Source organism: Clarias gariepinus, chromosome 18 (genome assembly GCF_024256425.1).
Source record: "Clarias gariepinus isolate MV-2021 ecotype Netherlands chromosome 18, CGAR_prim_01v2, whole genome shotgun sequence".
NCBI classification, from domain to species: Eukaryota; Metazoa; Chordata; class Actinopteri; order Siluriformes; family Clariidae; genus Clarias; species Clarias gariepinus.
The window spans coordinates 15,406,969-15,424,958 of NC_071117.1; the positions used below are offsets into that span (position 1 = coordinate 15,406,969).

At 37.5% G+C, this 17,990-nt stretch overlaps 1 protein-coding gene across 1 annotated transcript; it reads left to right on the plus strand.

Moving 5' to 3' along the window:
* The first annotated feature begins 3,631 nt into the window (after positions 1 to 3,631).
* On the plus strand, positions 3,632 to 17,400 carry cab39l (calcium binding protein 39-like). Its single transcript, XM_053476683.1, has 9 exons — positions 3,632 to 3,907; positions 8,311 to 8,473; positions 10,021 to 10,185; positions 12,389 to 12,507; positions 12,721 to 12,889; positions 12,997 to 13,056; positions 13,534 to 13,599; positions 13,700 to 13,843; positions 15,142 to 17,400. The coding sequence occupies exons 2-9, from the start codon at positions 8,372 to 8,374 to the stop codon at positions 15,319 to 15,321; spliced, it is 1,005 nt and encodes a 334-aa protein (XP_053332658.1). The 5' UTR covers positions 3,632 to 3,907; positions 8,311 to 8,371; the 3' UTR covers positions 15,322 to 17,400.
* Positions 17,401 to 17,990: the final 590 nt, after the last annotated feature.

Genomic DNA, 17,990 nt, shown 5'->3' on the forward strand with positions numbered 1-17,990 from the left:
CACATATGACTCATTGGCGACGGCCCAAACTGCATTGCACTACAGTGCGCCGTCTATATGATGCGCCATCTAGTGGCAGCCTCTGTTTGTTACAGTACACGCGTTGCCAGATCCGCACAATACTCACCTTTTTAAAATCGAATCAGTCCAACTTCACCTAATTCTGAACCTTATTGAAAAAAAAGGCAGGGTTGTATTTAGAATTACATCTGAATTCTAAAATGCTCGGATGTATAACATGGAACAAATTAAAGTCATCGTAGATAGGAGCATCGGCTGAATTCCAGAGACAAGAGACCACTCGATATTATCACGATACATAAGCGTCAATTCAATTCATATTTTTATTCTGTAAGTATCATGATATTCTTTTTTTTTCAGATTTCATCACAATTCTAAACAAATTTCCAAACAAACACCACAATGTGAAGAGTTCACAGTGCACCACCTGTAGGATTACAGAGGAACTGCAACATGTTATCACCTCAAATGCAAACATTTATTAATCCCCCCCCCAAAAAAAATTTTTTTAATCGTTTTTACAGTTAGAGTGACACATAAATAATTACACAAAAGGATCGTGATAAATCATTGAATCGATTTTTCCTCATCTCTAGAGCAAGGTAGTCTCTCTTTCTACATGCTCAATTATTGACAAAACAAACTGACAAATAATTAGCATGTCTTTTTGGTTTCGCCCCATTCGTTTCAAGAATTCTGCCAAAAAAAAAAATTGTTGCATAATTTTTTTCTAAATAAATGTAGCTCCAGGAAAAACACACATAAAAAAACAAGCTATTTAAGCCAACAGACTGTGACTGTATAAAAAGCTTTATGATCGCTAGTTTGAGTAAAAAGATTTATAGCTTGCAAATGGAAGTTTAAAACACACTCTGGAAAAAATACTTGCAATATTTATGGTTGAAGATGCTATGTTATCACTGAAATTCATATTTATTTACTTACACTGTATATTAAAAATAGAAAAAAAATTTATGCATGTATTTTTTTAACTAGAGGGTACCCGCGGCTCTGCCCGGTTGCATAGCCTGACGCCTGTGTGCTAACATTACCTGCAAATGGTGTGCGGTCAGTTCGCTACAGCTCCTCATGCTGTTCCAAGGTTTTGGCAGATATATTATTACCTTACATTATGACATAAAAGGTGATGCCTACTGTTACATGACGAGGGACGCCTGCTACGCCGGTTGCCCACTACACCAGCCACCCAAACAACAACCACCAGCAACAGATATTCCTGATATACATTATGACTGTTTTTTAAAAAGGTTTTTGTGTGGTTAATGCAGTTGCAAAATTACATGACAAAAATTGTTTTAATTAAAAGTTTTAATTTTAATATCTGACGGTAACCCCTCCGGAATTGCCTATATGCCTCGGGGAACTAATATAGGTGAGATAGGGGTGTTAGTAGTTAACAGATTATGGGCCAAACTTTGCTGAGTAATGATGGTAGAATTATTATAAAGGTCTTGATCAAAACAACATGCATGAGGAATCACAAAGGAGTTTTCATTTTCTGCAATGGAAAAGTACTCGAACTAGTTACTTTTATCAGAGAGTAACGCTGTAATGTAACTGTTTACTTTTTAAAGACAGTAATTTTGTAATGTAATTAGTCACTTTAAAAAGTTACGTCCCCCAACACTGTTACTGAGTGTGTCACAATTCCTCTTCATCTTCTTGCTTTATTCAAATATATATCATTACTTAAACAGTTCACTGGTTAAGGAATTGAACTACAGTTCAAAAGGTCCTGAGTAAAAATTCCCTGACCACCACATTGTCCCTGTTGGACCCTTGAACAAGGCCCTTAACCCTCAACTGCTCAGATGTAAAATGAGATAAATACAGTAAAATGTACGTTGCTCTGGAATAGGGCGTCTACCAAATGCCTAAATGTAAACAAAAACATACCATACATATTAGAAAAGATAGATATGATGCTACAGTTTTAAAATATATAATGTTTTAAATGCTTCAGTTTGGGCATGTGGGGTGTATTTGTATGGAGACTTGGCAACTCTGAGGTTTGACTCGCACTTAATGAGTCTGAACTCATCTACATCCGGGTACTATGCAGATCACACCTATAGAAAGTGTATCAACTCTTAGTAGGAATGAGCAAAACCTTAGATTTATTTTTAAATACTGAGTAACACTGATACTAGTATCCCGATACTGATATTTTAAAAAGTTTTCTGCGTTAAAATAAAAGGGAAAGAAATTAGGCCAGGGGTAGCTGTGGTTAAGGCATTGGACTACGGTTCAGAAGATCACAGGTTCAAACCCCACAACCACTAAGTTGCCACTGTTGGGCCCTTGAGCAAGGCCCTTAACCCTCAACTGCTCAGATGTGTAATAAGATAAAAGTGTAAGTCGCTCTGGATAAGAGCATCTGCCAAATGCCTAAATGTAAATGTAAATGTAAATTAGTAAATGTTGATTTATATATTTTTTATTTGGTTACAGAAATAAGATAAACTTACTAGTTCAGTCAACAAATTCATAACCTGAATATTTAAAATGTTTTTAAATGTAACAATGGATTATATTACTTTATCTAAATACATTTTTAATAATAAACCCTGCTGATGGGTTTCCTCTGGTACTCTGGTTTCCTCCCACGGTCCGAAGGCATGCCCTTCAGTCTAACTGTGTGCCCTGTAATGGTTGGGCACCCTGTCTATGGTGTACATATACCCGTCTTCTGGGGTAGGCTTCAAGCTTCCCACAACCCTGTACATGATAAACTGTATGGAAAATTAATGAATGAATGAATTTGTATAACATAACAAGTCCACCAAAACAAAAAAATCTTTAAGAAAAAGACATTTTGATATGCACATTTTCCACAATGTTTTTTGAGGTGTACTAAACGTGCAATAAATGTGTACTAGTGATTTATACATTATATATATTTACACATTCATTTTGTATACTGCTTATCCGGTGTACAGGTCTATTCCAAGGGATTTAGGACATGAGGTGGGGTACAGGGTGCCAATCTATCGCAGGGCAGGACTCGAACCCTGAACCCTATGTATATATATATATATATATATATATATATATATATAAAGTATATACAGTATATACAAAATATATATACTGTATATACTTTTGCCTTCCAGTTTTAGGGGTGAGGGTTTAGTTTGTACACTGTTTAAAAAAACATTATCAAAAGTATTGGTACCTCGGCATTGATACCATCGATATTTGGTATAAGATATGGTATAAAAACCCTATTTGTAGTGTCGCAATATATTACACCAATAAATATGGTTTTGACAATGATCTCAAGTCAGCTCATCTCTCTCCTCTCAAGTTAGAAATAGAGATGGGTGAGCACAATACTTTTGATAATGTTTCTTTTATACATATCCTAATATTAGAATAACGACAATGAGTAAAAAGGTTACTCATTATCGATGATGATACTATCGGTACCTCAGTATCGACCGACCCGCCCATCTCTATTCCAGTCTAGAGAGGAGAGCCGCGCTGATCTGATCTGAGATCAGTTTTGACGCGTTAGTCATACTAGCGAAATACGTGAGAGCCGACTCCGGATCAGCAGAAGCGTTGTGGACGGAGTCGACTCATGGTGCCTGTGATGTAACGTTAAACCGATACGAATCGCGTTGATATTGTTGAGTCGAATCATTACGAGTGAAATTGTGCGCTGGCTTCTTAAGAAAGAAAAAAAATTCCGCAAGGTTTTAGTTCGCTCATACGCACTTTCCGCTGACGTTTCTTTCAGCAACACACACACACTCACACACTCTCCCTGCTGGCGTGACCAGAAAAAGGGCTGCTCGGTAACAGTGAAGCGAGAGGAACAGCAGCGGGAAACGAAAAGCGACTAAACAAGGCCGAGGCCGCGGTGAGTAGTCACCTCTGTAGCCGGGTTAGAGTCTTCGAATTACGGGAAGAGGTTTTGCAGACGGTCGGTGTCTGAAATGAACGTCTCGCCCTTGACATTGTTACAAACTTAAGGCGAGTGGATGCAAGTGTATGTGTGTGTGTGTGTGGCTGGCTGTCTCTAGCGCCGTGAAAGCGTTGTTTGTTTTTATTATCTTAACCTTAGCTAAATGTCAGATTTGTGTTATTTATTTGTTTTTAGCCTGTTAGCTAGCTAGGTGCTAAATAGATATATTGAGACTGCATTAAAGGCGTTGTGTGTGTGTGTGTGTATATATATATATATATATATATATATATATATATATATATATATATATCTGTGCCTGTCCCGTCAATGGCTGAGTCCAAAACCGCATACTCACATACTTCGTAGTGGGCAGAAATAATACGCAGCCGTAGATTGCGCCATACTACCTAGTACGCAAGTATGCGGGCCTGAAGCTAGCCTGGCTTCTAAGCTACCTTCTCGCTCTGTTTTAACGCTAACCACCAGCTTTGTTTCGTTGCTAAGTGATTAAATTAAATAAATAGCTTAAAAGCAGGTCTAAACAGTTAAATGTATTTGAGGTATTGGGTGAAATCCTCCCAAAATTGTGTGTTTTTGTTTTATTAAGCCTGGCGTTAGTGTTAGCTCATGTTGTAGCTAACTTGCTCCATGCTAACCTAGGATAATAGTGATTTATTTTTTGGGGCAAGGATTTATTTTTGTGTTTTCTGATCACATGAAAATTACAGCTAGTCAGCAAGCTGGATTAAGGCTCAACACTACATTGCCTTATATACTGAGTGGGTTTTAAGAGAAACAAGGTTATAAAGGAAATAAAGGTGGTTTGCTGACTAATAGCTAACCTTACCTCTGTTCTTGAGTCACAGTGTACAGTAATCTCTTGTGATCAGGTTCACACGCAGAGGAGATCTGCAGGTACTTGAAGTGTGTATGTGGTGTGTGGTGGGGTTTTCTCTCTTTTTTTTTCCTTAACAAGTTTACTTTTACATTTTCTTCTTCATCTTTGCATTTGGTTTGCTAGAGTTGTTTTTAAGCCTTTCGCAGCATTTGTTTGCCAAAGGTGGAACAGATGATCAGCTGTGTGTGTGTGTGTGTGTGAGAGAGAGAGAGAGAGAGAGAGAGTGAGTGTGTGTGTGTGTGAAACATATCCAGTGTTGACCATAGGATCAGATTTTTTTTCTTCTCCTTTCATAACCTAGTGATCACACTTGTACAGAGATAAGAGCAGCAGTGTTATCTCTGACCCATGATCACCTCAAACCGGTCTTAAGGATTGCCTTCTAGATTGGACTGTGGACAAAATTAAAGGGTGACGATTTTTCAATCTGATGTCGCGTGGTGCCTGGTAATGTTTGGCGTCAAGATTTTTTTTTTCCTGTTTCACTGTTTAGTTCAGAATTGCTCATAAAGGAAGTGTCAGGGCAGATGTCGGGTCAGTTAATAAATCTTGACATCATACAGCAATATAAAACAAATTTACAAACAAAGTCTAGCTGTCAGCCTGTAACATTAAAGGTCATGAGAAAGTAGTGCTAGTAGAATGTTTAAATCTTGGTGCAAGTGATTTCTCTTCTTTATTTTTATTCAGTTTTTAATTTAATAGTAATTTTTAGGATCCAATGGGGGGAAGAACCTGACCTGCATCTTTATGCAATCTTTCAGATTTGTTTTTTAAGGTACGAATGACTTAGATTTCGGTTTTCATAAAAACATTTTACCAAAAATATTTCTTTCCACAGCTGCCTTTAGACTTCTGTATCAACCTTAACAGCATTTCTGTTAGTTTTCCAGTACCTGGAGAACTTCAAATCGTCCATGGTGATCATAAATTCACTACAAGTGTGATAGATGACGATAATGTTAAGTGTTGGCGTATCCACTGTTGTTAGTAACGGCATGGCAATATCTTGTCGTAATGGATAATACGGTACATCATCTGTACTAGATTTTTTAATTATTATTTTTTTTTCAAAATGAGTTGAGTACTGGCTGACAAGAAGTGTGAACACACACATGAATCATTTAACTTCTTTCTGAGCGTTTTGTAGGTTTTGTTAGAATAAATCCTGTTTCTGTGGCATGATGGTCCATTTCTCTTTGCTGTTATGAGAAGTACAGGACTATAGTGTGAGCCAATGCACCAACCTTGGTGTCTAGCATATGCCTTCAAAGGAAATATATAGTTATTTAAATAAAGGTGAATGTTTGCGTGCGCTGCTTTTTTGTAAAGATATTTACCTACCGTTGATGTATGACAGTTGACAGACATACTTGAGGTAAATATGTAGTGCATGCTACAGTACTGCATGCCAAGATCGTATGCGTGAGTAGTGTTTTCTGTTACCTGAAAAAGAAATGACACTTCTTTTCATGCAACTTCTGTGTCTGTGGTACAAAAAGAAAAATAGTTTTACACCCTGATTTATGGTCTGACATTTAACTGGTGCAGGAGGATGCAGTTTTTTTTTCATAGTTTATATACATTGATCATGAACATGAATGTTATGGCAGTTATGTGCTTGTGAAATTTTCCTGAGGCAGGATGACTGTACTACATTCAGCTGAACACACAGCTTTGATGCGTGTTTGAGATCACTGTCCTGAAGTACTGTTGAAGAACTCAGTTTTTTTTATTTTTATTTAACCCCTGGATGGGGTGCCAATCTATCGCCGGCCACGAGCTTGCACACTCGTACACATAAACGAGCAATCTGTAATGACAATTACCTTAATCTGCATGTCTTTGTTACAGTGCTAACCACCACGCCAACTTGCCGTCTGGTCAAGCATTGATATACTAATATATGCAAGATTTTTTTTTTAAATATATATAATTTGGCCGTGATTCATAGAATCACAAAGTGGAAATGCTCAAGAAACCAGCCTCAAAATTGTGATCCTACCACCACTGGGATGAATATTTTTTTGCCTTCCCTCCTTCAAACATACCTTTTGTCAAACTTTCCTCCTGAAAGCTTTGTCCATGTGATCAGCTGCAAGCTTTAGTCTAAGCGGAAGGTGTGAATATTTTCTGTATTTTCAGTCCATGGTGATACTGTATAAAACCGGCTTGATTATAGATAGTGACACTGTTGCTCCAGCAGATTCCAGGCTTGTTTCCTAGGTTGTTCTGCAGTCTTTTTGAAATGGCTTCAAGAGACATTCCTCATTGTCTAAATCTACCATGCTTTTTCTCAGATCTGCGCTGAGCTCCTTGGGCTTTCCAATGGTCAATTCAATGTGTGTGCTGTCAAACAAACCCTTTTTATGTTGGCACGGAGAGGATGCCAGCTGTAGTCCATCATGATCACTAGCGAGAAATTAAGAGGTGTTGGACTTGACAAATAGGGAGTATTAGCACTACTGGATGGATAAACTAAGTGGTTGTATGTACACATTTGTACATTTTAAAGATGTGTATCATACAGTCATTCTGTCCCTAAGAAGAAGCGGTTTAAAATTGCATGAATTCTCTTGATAATAAGCGTATGTAAACTGTGTGCTTTTGGTTATGCTTGCTTGATTATTTTAATACAACATGTGATGATATGGTCTCTCATCTACCTGACTAATTTGAGGGAAAATTTTGTATTTGTCGAGCCGTATGGTTTGCATTCTGTTGAGTAAATAAATGTAATTTTTATTTGACATGGATACGCAAGGTCAAGATTGCTTTTGGTCCGAAAGCACACAGTTGATTTTGTTTTTTTTAATAACATCTGGCATTGTCGTAACAAGTCTATTCAAGTTATTTGTGCCTAGCAAGCGTCTTGTTTAAATTGTGTGAACGTTGTTTTCAAAAACCAAAGCAACGTGAATATGTAATTCCCTTGCAAGTGTGTTAAGTAAAGTCTGTCCTGGCAGGGGGTCGCATGATTAAAGTGACCAGCTCATAGCAAGTGCCGGTTAATCTCAAAGGCGGGTGTCCAAACAGGGCAGTGATCTCACACATACATTCTTCTGGGGTTCTCACCTCACTGAATTACCACACGCTACCTCGGCCATGTCCGCTTCCAGGAACTGACTTACTGTTTTCCAGTCGGACTGTTCCATTATTATACTGCTGAACTTCGCTCTAGAGTTACTTTGTGCTTTTTGTGAAAATGGTTTTAAAAAATGAATATAGTTCTATAAGCGATCTGTCCGTATAAATCCAGCCAGCCACACAGCTTTTTTTGAAACTGCGCAAGCCCAAGTGCTATCCACCGTCTTCTGCATGCATGAGCTCACAAATGCCCTAGTGATTTTAGCTATGCTTTCTCCTGGAGGCTCCGCTTAACAACATACTTTAAAAATGGAATACAAGCATGCAGAGTTGACATTTCCTCTCTCCTTTTCTTCCTTCTTCTTTTTAGGTTCTGAGGAAGGAGAGAGAGAGAGAGCAAGGCTGAGCAAGAGAGACACTGGGCTCCAACCATGCCACTGTTTGGTAAATCTCACAAGAGTCCCACGGAAATTGTGAAGGCTCTGAAGGACAACCTGTCCATTCTGGTGAAGCAGGACAAGAAGACAGAGAAGGTGAGATCATACTTAAAAAAAAAAAAAGAAAAGAAAAAAGATTAATACCTTAACGTGCACATAATTGTTATAAGCAATTCCAGTAGTAAAGTGCCGATCAGTTAGTGATGAGTCGTTCAAAAGCGATTTGTTCTTTAACGTGACTTAGAACGAGTAGTCTCAGACAGTAAATCGTTTATTTTCTACTGGGCATACATACATATACAAGTCATCCCAAAACCTTGTAGGTTATGTACAGGAAACAGAAATGATTAGTTACCTTTTAGTCTTTGGTTTAAATTGTTTGTCTTTTGTCATGTGACTCCCATAGACACTATGCAGTGCAATAGATAAAAAAAAACGAACGACTATGACCAGAAGATATAGGAGTTGAGCTGCATTGTAATAGTTTCATTATTGGAACTAGAGCCAAAATTTGTGTATGTAGACGTGTTGGAGGTCTGTTTTTTGGAAATGTAACATTTTATTTTATTTCTGATCATAAGAACGAAACGAACAAAATGACTCGTGAAAAAAAAGATTTTGTTCATTTTGATGAACGAGATTCAAAGAACCAAGTCACTAAAGTGATTCAAATTTTCCCGTCACTACTATCAGTATCTGCATATTGCTATATTTAATCTTAAACCAGAGCCGCTTTTTTTTCCGTCTTAGAGCGTAACGTAACATTGCAAGCTGCTCCGTCAGAGTGCCATGTGCTCGCCACCAGGCGTCGTTCCAAGCGACCTGTCTCATGTCTTGGCCGTGTTTTTTTTTTGCATGCTCTTGTAACAGACTTGACACAGTCTAGACGGTCTAGGTGAAGAAGTTGCCATCTAGCTACGAAGCGTTTAATTCCGAGAGCAACACTCACTTACAGCTCCTACTCGCATATTCATCTGATAATGCTGTTCGAGTATGAAGAGCACGAAGTGTGGCATGTCGGTGCTGTAGAAAAATGAAAACACTCCTTAGCCTAGGGATAAATAGTTCTCTTGAGGAATCTGTCTTTCTAGAGTTGATTGACAAAGTGCTCATTCTGAGACAGTGTGTGTATGTGAATGTAAATTCTTTCTTTTATAGTGTGTTTTAGTATTTAATTAATCACTCTTATCATTTTCTTACTTTTCTATGGTCTAGATATAATCTTTTGTGTACTAAGTAATATGTGGCTACATGAATGTGTGCATTCATTCAACAGATATGAAAACTAAAGAAATAAAAAGGAATAGATGGAACTAAATAAGTAAACATAACAGGAAGAGAGTTGAAAGGGAAAAAAAAAAACAGTTAAGGCAGGTGGGTGCTGAGGATGTGTGAAATGAGATGACAGCGACGTGACGATGCCGCTGTGCTGGCTCACCTTGTGTTCATTCGCAGCCGATTGTTAAGCCAGGTTTTTTCAGCTCCTCGCTAAAGTACAGTCGTGTGAAGCTCTGAGCCTCCGTCTGATATCATCCTGAGGTACATGGAAGTGTTACCAGTGCAGAACGTGATGATGGATACTGCTGTCTGTCAGTGTTTATTGCTCCTGTAGGTTATACGTATGTGTGTGTGTTTGTGTGTAGGCTTCAGAGGAGGTGTCTAAATGTCTGGTGGCAATGAAAGAGATCCTGTACGGCACCAATGACAAGGAGCCTCACACGGAGACGGTGGCCCAGCTGGCCCAAGAGCTGTACAACAGCGGCCTGCTGATCTCCCTGGTGGAGAACCTACAGGTCATCGACTTTGAGGTGAGGCACTACAGTACATGTTCTGTCACCATATAACATCGGTTTATATTTCATGATTATGTCATTCATGTAAAGATTTCTGAAATCTCAAAGAAATATGTTTACTAAGCTCACTCAGCCACAAAAAACTAACCGATCTACTTTCCGGAACTTTTAGCCTCTCTGTGACTTTTTCTGTTTTCACACCCTTGGCGAAAGTGGTTAATAATTTTTAATTGACATTAGTCTGAACAGATCGTGCTCCTAATCTGACCTGCATGCAGAAAAGGATGCGTACACAGTTTGTGTTCCACATAAAACTAAATGATGTTGGGCTGCCTCACTTCTGTTAAATAATGTTATCTACCATCGTTGTGCTGCTGAAATCCTTTTAAGGTGTTTTTTTTTGTTTTGTTTTCTTGCACGTCTGTGAATTAATCAATACGCTTTAAAGTTTAATCATCCATTTAATTTGTTTTTATTGGTTTTCTTGCATGGCATGAGCTTTAATAGTGGGGGAAAAAAGCTATTTTGGGCCAGAGCTGTGTGAAGAGAAACTGCATTTGGGTGGAATACTTATTTTATACGCACTATTTTTGTTCCTCCCACAGTGAAGATGAATTTCTTAAAACTGATTAGTCTGAAGGTGTGAGTTATTTTTGTATAAGAGCACGACTTTGACAGCTCTCACATCAATCATAGGTCGAGCTTGTATTCCTATATCACAATATAAAACCTAATATTACCATTATTGTTACTATAGTAACAGCTCATATACAGCGAATTCTAGAAAGGGATGCTCAACATAGTTTAAAATTAATTATTAAAAGATTTTAAAAGTGATGATAAAGATTATTTTTTTTAAGGAGATGTTTTATTGTTTATCGTTTGTGGAAAGAGAATCAGGTGTCAGTGTTTTTGTATCAGTAAAAAGTTTCCCAGCACCAAGAAGAATTTTCAGATGCGTTTATGCTTATAATTCGTTAAAATCTGCAGTGGGTCGTTTTATGGGTGAAGTACTTTGCACTGCAAATCCCTGCCATGGATTATTTTCATATAAGCTCAGTGTGTGTGTTGTTTCTTAATTGGTGGTAAATGGAAGTAGATTTGCTTGCCTATAAATTGATTGATATATTTATTTAACAACAAAATCTCACAATGCTATGTTACCAAAAAACACTATATGGACAAAAGTAATTAGCCAAAACTGTTAATTATTGAATTCAGGTGTTTCAATCAGTCAGACACTTTAATGTCTTCCCCAGACATTTTGGACAATGCTATGCTTCCAACTTTGTGGCAACACTTTGGGGAAGACTCTTTTTCTATTCCAACATGACTCTGTCCCAGTGCTTAAAGCAAGGACTATAAAGACACGGTTGAATGAGTTCAGTGTGGAAGAGCTTGACTGGCCCTAACACACATCCCTGTGACCTCAACCCCCATCGAGCACCTTTGGGATGAACTGGAACGGAGATTGCGAGTTCATAAATGCTCTAACAAAATGAATGAGTGAAAGAAATTACCACAGAAAAACATCTCGTCATTCCAACATCTTGTGGACAGCCTTCCCAGAATAGTCGAAGCTGCCATAGGTGCAAAAGGTCGACCGACTCCATATTGAAGTAAACTGTTTATATTGTGTATCAGGATGGTTCATCTTGTGTTGCTCAGATTCACCGAAAAAACCCAACAGCCCCAAAATGTTAACAATCACAATATGTACAGTATTCTGCTTTAGCCCTCAGTTAATTTCATTAAAAAAAAACATCAGAATTATGATTTTTTTTTTCTCTGGGAAACTTGTGCCATATTTCTATTATTAGGAGAGATGGGGGGGGGGCAGATTAGCAGCAAAACCAACTGAGAACAAATGTTGGACATGTGCTATAAAAAAGGCTCTAAAAGCATTAGCATTTATTGAACACATAATGCTCAAGTCTGTAAGATGACCCAGTTTGCTTTCATTTTGATTCAGCTATTTATTAACTTCAATAAGAACAGTTGTCACCATGAGGCCCGCCTTAAAGAGGAAAACCGCCACCTGAGGTGTTTACAAGTCTGTCGATTGAGTTTAATTCTGTGTAGGAATACATAAAAGGTAATATATCAAGTAATACCAAACTTGATGTATACCTTTTTTTTTCATTTATTTCTTAGACATGCATTAATCTGATTTTTATGTAATGTATGTGTAATCACATTAATACGAACACGTGTGCAGGGGAAGAAGGACGTGTGTCAGATCTTCAACAACATCCTTCGCCGGCAAATCGGAACCCGCAGCCCCACGGTGGAATATTTCTGCTCCCATCAGGAAGTGCTCTTCATCCTGCTCAAAGGGTGAGACGTTCACTTCCTCCAATTGACTTTGTTATTAATGTTGACTTGAGGATTACAATAAATACAACTTTCATCTTAACACCATAATTTTTTTTATCTATGAATCAAAAAAAAAAAAGCAGCCATCATGGGCACCTTCACATCTCAATGTGTTTGACATTTAATTAGTCTTTTTCTTTGCTGTTTTATTGATTTATGGTGTCACCCCTGCAGATATGAGACTCCTCAGGTGGCGCTGAACTGCGGCATCATGCTGCGCGAGTGCATCCGGCACGAACCGCTCGCCAAAATTATCCTGCACTCGGAGCATTTCAACGACTTCTTCGGCTATGTGGAAATGTCAACGTTCGACATTGCCTCTGATGCGTTCGCCACCTTTAAGGCAAGAACGCAGACCTGCCTGCCTCACGCAACTGTCTGATATTATTCCCTGACTTGAGTTAGTGAATTAACCAAACTTTTAAAAAAATTTTTTTTATAATCTTCCAGGACCTTCTTACAAGACACAAGGTTCTAGTGGCAGAATTTTTAGAACAGAACTATGATGCGGTAAGAGACATTTACAAGTTAAATATATTTTTTAAACTGTAACTGTATTTTGTGTAATTGTTCATGCAGAAAGTTTAAACCCTCATCGGAAAATGTGACTGAGTACTGAATATGAGCCGAGTGTTATCACTAATCCAGTTTTCATATGCAAATTTCTGCAGGATTTCTTGCGTGTTAAAGGCATACACAATTTCTTTTGTATAAAGACTTTATTTTTATTTATTTGAAACCACATCATGCAGCAAATGATTAACTATACAAAAAGAAATGGTTTTAAAAAAATTTTTTATTTTATTATAGTAAAAAAAAAAGTATGGGAACTAAAAAGACATAATTAGGGAGGTTAAAATCTCACTGGTGGTTTAGCATTTGAAAAGGATTATTGGTATTGTATTCTTCCATTCCAGCCTTTCTTTCACTAGTTATTTAAATTTTTTGCTGTGTATTTGAACTTTTTTTCTTTTTTTTTTTGCGCAGGTATTTGAGAATTATGAGAAGCTGCTGCATTCTGAAAACTATGTGACAAAGAGGCAGTCACTGAAGGTGTGTGTAGTGCTTTTAAAAAAATAAAAAACAAACAAGAACCGCTGCTGCTTCTTTACTGTCTTGTAACCGAAATGTGTTTCGTGTGTTTGTCTGACAGCTGTTGGGCGAGCTTCTGCTGGACAGACACAACTTCACTGTGATGACGAGGTACATCAGCAAGCCGGAGAACCTCAAACTGATGATGAACCTGTTGAGAGACAAAAGTCCAAATATCCAGTTTGAGGCGTTCCATGTGTTCAAGGTAACATCACGATTAGGTTGGGGGGGGAAACCTTTTGAGTAGTTTCTTTTTTTTTTTTTTTTTTTTTCTCCCGCCCCCCAAAAGGATCATCACTAGTGTTAGTGTGAGTTAATTTTAACACCCTGAAGTGATTTTGAATTATTTATTTATTTAAATTTTTTTTACCCTGTAAGATTTTTAGTTTTTGTATGAATACGAAAATCTGATGTTTTTCAGATCAGTCACTTTCAGACGTGGTCCTAGAAAACGCTAAGAATATTTTTTCGCTAAAATGACATCTATTGTTGAATGAGTGATTGATCAGGTGTTAAAACCCAGATGGCTATTTGAATAATTGAGTTCACATTGGAGTTCAATAAAAATCACTAGTAATTATGAATGTGATTTTATCATAACATGCAAATTCAATCTGAACAAAAAGAACCTGGTGCATTAATTGATCAGTGTGGCTTGTAATGTGAAGGTAACCTACTGGATGAGTGTGGGTGTGCGATTACCATGGAAACCACGACACACTTTAAAGACATGAGAACATCTCTTACAAGTAGTTTAAAATACGTGATTGATTTAATTCTTACATTTTCCCACAAACATGAAAAATATATGATTTGGTGTAATAAGCATCTTCAGTGTGTGCACTGAAAGAAAGATCACTGTTGTGTGTAGGATGTACACACAACGATTACGATTTCCTTTTACTGGAACTAAGAGGCCCCGGGGCTCGTCCAGTTTTTACAAAGACACTGTCCACCAAGCAAGATCCATGAAGATACAGTGTGGTTTGCTAAGATTTGAAAAGAATTTAAGTGTCCTGTAGAGAGCCGCAAACCTTTTTGGATGAACTGGAACACCAACTCCTCACACACCATCAGCATCTGATTAGCATCTCGCTAATCTACTGAATAAAGTACAAATTCCCACAATTACACTACAAAAGCTTTCCCAGAACAACACGGGAATAAATAAATCCTAAATAAAGTGTTCACACAAGTAAGTTCCCAGGAAGCAAGCATTTAGTTTCAGTGTCACGGTGATTGACATGGGAGAGATATGAGAGAGATCCTGTACCCCCCCCCCCCAAACACACACACACACACACACACACACACACACATGCTTGAGAGATTTCCATTGTGAGTGATTTGTGAAAAACAGGTTTTCTCTTTTTTCCTCAATTTATATAAAGATGTGTTCATTCTTGTCTGAGGTATTTACACACCTGATAAACAGAGAGTGGTTTGATATGGTTTGTGCATACATTTTTTATTATTATTATTGTTTTTTTTTTTCCTTCTCAGGTGTTTGTGGCTAACCCCAACAAAACGCAGCCCATCATAGACATCCTCCTGAAGAACCAGACGAAGCTCATCGACTTCCTTAGCAACTTCCAGAAGGATCGCACGGACGACGAGCAGTTCAACGACGAAAAGACGTACCTCATCAAACAGATACGAGACTTAAAGAAACCCGCCTCCTAAACCCTAGCTAGCGATCTCGTTATTAAGCACCTCATCTTTTTACTGAGGAAAAATAAAACAAAACAAAAAAAATCACAAAAATCTATTAACAATAATAATTCTATTTAAGATCTTAAACATTTGTCTTTTCTTAGTCATGAGGCTTGCAAGTGATCGTTTTCAATCACTGATGTTCAGTTATTTTCTTTTCATTTTTTTTTACTTTCTTCCGTAAGACATTTGTTAGTTTTATCATCGAGGTGTGTGCCACAATAGGATGTTTAAAATAATAATAATAACAAAAAAACAAAAATAAAACCGATTTTAGTTTCAGGAAGAACCAAAGCTGGTAGCAGCTTCGAGAGATGTGGGTGATTCACAAGGACCCAAGAGAAGGATTGACACTTTTGATTTATACATTCTGATGAGCTCGTATTTTCCTCTCACACACACGCACACACACACGTGAAACGCTCCGAGTGCAGTTCACACACCGGGAGTTTGGCCCCCGCTCTTGTACAGTTTGTAGCTGTAGTAGTGGAGTTTGTAGGAAGGGAGGATGCATTCCCCAGTTATTTATAAAACTATAATTTTCATACATTCTTGCATTCCTTTATATATATCTATATACATACATGTATTTTTTTTCCTCCTGTTGCTGATGGTATACGAATTTTCGTACTTTTCTTGCACCTGTATGGCTTACTGTCAACTCCAGATTCACCAAAAAAACAAGAAACGTGCTTGTTTTATGTTTTTCAGTATTTTACTTCAGCCATGGATCGGGAGCGCGTTTTATCTTCCTGTCTGCTATAAAAACTTTTTTTTTTATTTTATTTTTAGAAATATTTGAGTTATGCTTGCGAAACAGGGCTGTGTAAGGTTTTTTCACTTCCTACTTGACAACATGTTTACCTTTCATGTGTTTAAAGCTGGTTTTAGTCTCGGAGCGAGAACCCTTTCATAAATTAGTGTAACCATCTGCTGGCACTTTGTGTATGTCGTATTGCGGTGAGGCTGGAGTTCAGAATCATGGTTCTGGATTCGTACTATAGTACCGAAGCTAGAGAGTCATGTGCTAGTACTGTAGTGTATCCAGTGCTCAGATTTTCCTATAAACCCTATTATAGGAATCCTGTAGTTTAATCCCACTAACACCCCCCCCCCCCCCTTTCTTTGCAACCGTTTATCACGTTGCAGTTCTGCGGTTTCGTGCTGTTTTCCTGCAGCACTTTTCGGTGTAGTTCTGTTCATTAGCTGGTATGTTAGATCTTCATAGTGATTTTTGTCTGTCAGTCGAGGACACGAACGTTCAAAACAGGTGCCTTTTGTTGTGTTTTTTAAATGTTTTTTTTTTTTTCTTCTATATCTCATGCTTTATTTTATATTTTTTAAAAACGGATCTTTCTAGGGGGAGCTTAATTTAATTTTGTTGTTAATTTTAAATATGTTCTAGCCGAGCATATTTTGAATCGATTAAGCAGTGAACCTCTTAACTCGCTATATTTGAGTTACGCTGATGAAAAAACTTCATACCTTCATTCTTTGCTTTAGTTCGCTGCACTTGGTGGATTGATTCAGCTGTGTGATTTGTATTATTAGAATATTTGAATTAAGTGGAAATTGTATGCTGAGGTGGTCTTGATTCATCTTATCACATTTGCCAGTTATGTGAGACTTTGTTACATAAAGATTATACACACTGATTTTTTTTCCATACTTTCCCCTTTTCTCTAATACGATTGCTTCGATTCTAACATTGCCCCTTCGACAACAAAGCTGGATCAAAATTTAATTGGTAGATAACGCCCAGATTTCGATGTAATACATCACACACTATTGGCATTCAGAGCTCAGACGGGCCGCGGGCTGTTCAGTATCGTGTAATGACTCACGGAACATGCAGCCTTTTTAAAAGGGGAACCATTCAACTATATTCTACACCTGAGCCAAATTTATTTAATGTCCTCACAACCTCATGTACACAAATTGCAATTCATGGAAATAGACTGAAATCTTTCCCAAAGCCACCCATGTCGCATCCTTCCTTCTTCAATGCTAATTGTACCATATCACCAATAAAGCAAAATTCAAGCATTATCAGTAATCCTCTTTTTTCTTTTTTCAGTGCACCTTACAACAACGATACAGTCTGTGTGTACCTGAGTAATTTGTTCACAAGACCTTACCCTCTAAGAGATGACATCATTTTTGTCAGGAGGGCAGGGCAGCACACATATTACTCGTTAAATGTCACAGGAGTGAATATTATCCACCATTAAAAGCAATTCATAACCATCGCATAGTGCTATAGTATGCAAAATACTTAAAGTTTAAGAACAGGATTAAAACACTGGCTGCCTGACAAGTGAATGCACTGCCTCTGTGCTTTATAGTTTATTTCCATCACAAAGGTTCTTCTAATTATGTAATTAGAAACAAGCCTTAGTCCTGTTCAGTATTGGTGAGGTGTGTATATCTAACTGATAAGTGATAACCTGCTTGAAAAAGGCGATATGCAATGCATTAACCAGGGCTTTTGATTAGGCACAATAACACAATATAAGAGTAAAAAAAGAGTTTTAAAAATATTTTATATTTTGTTCTTTTTTTTTTCTGCAGCTACGTTTTTCTATATTTTATTCTTATTCTATTCCATAATTGATTTCTTATTGATAATCTTGTTTTTA

Bases quoted from the DNA above. Each gene is read 5' to 3' on its own strand.
- cab39l (XM_053476683.1), top strand. From the start codon at position 8,372: ATGCCACTGTTTGGTAAATCTCACAAGAGTCCCACGGAAATTGTGAAG. The intron at 8,474-10,020 runs GTGAGATCATAC...GTTTGTGTGTAG, and splicing joins AGGACAAGAAGACAGAGAAG to GCTTCAGAGGAGGTGTCTAA. The intron at 13,057-13,533 runs GTAAGAGACATT...TTTTTTGCGCAG, and splicing joins TAGAACAGAACTATGATGCG to GTATTTGAGAATTATGAGAA.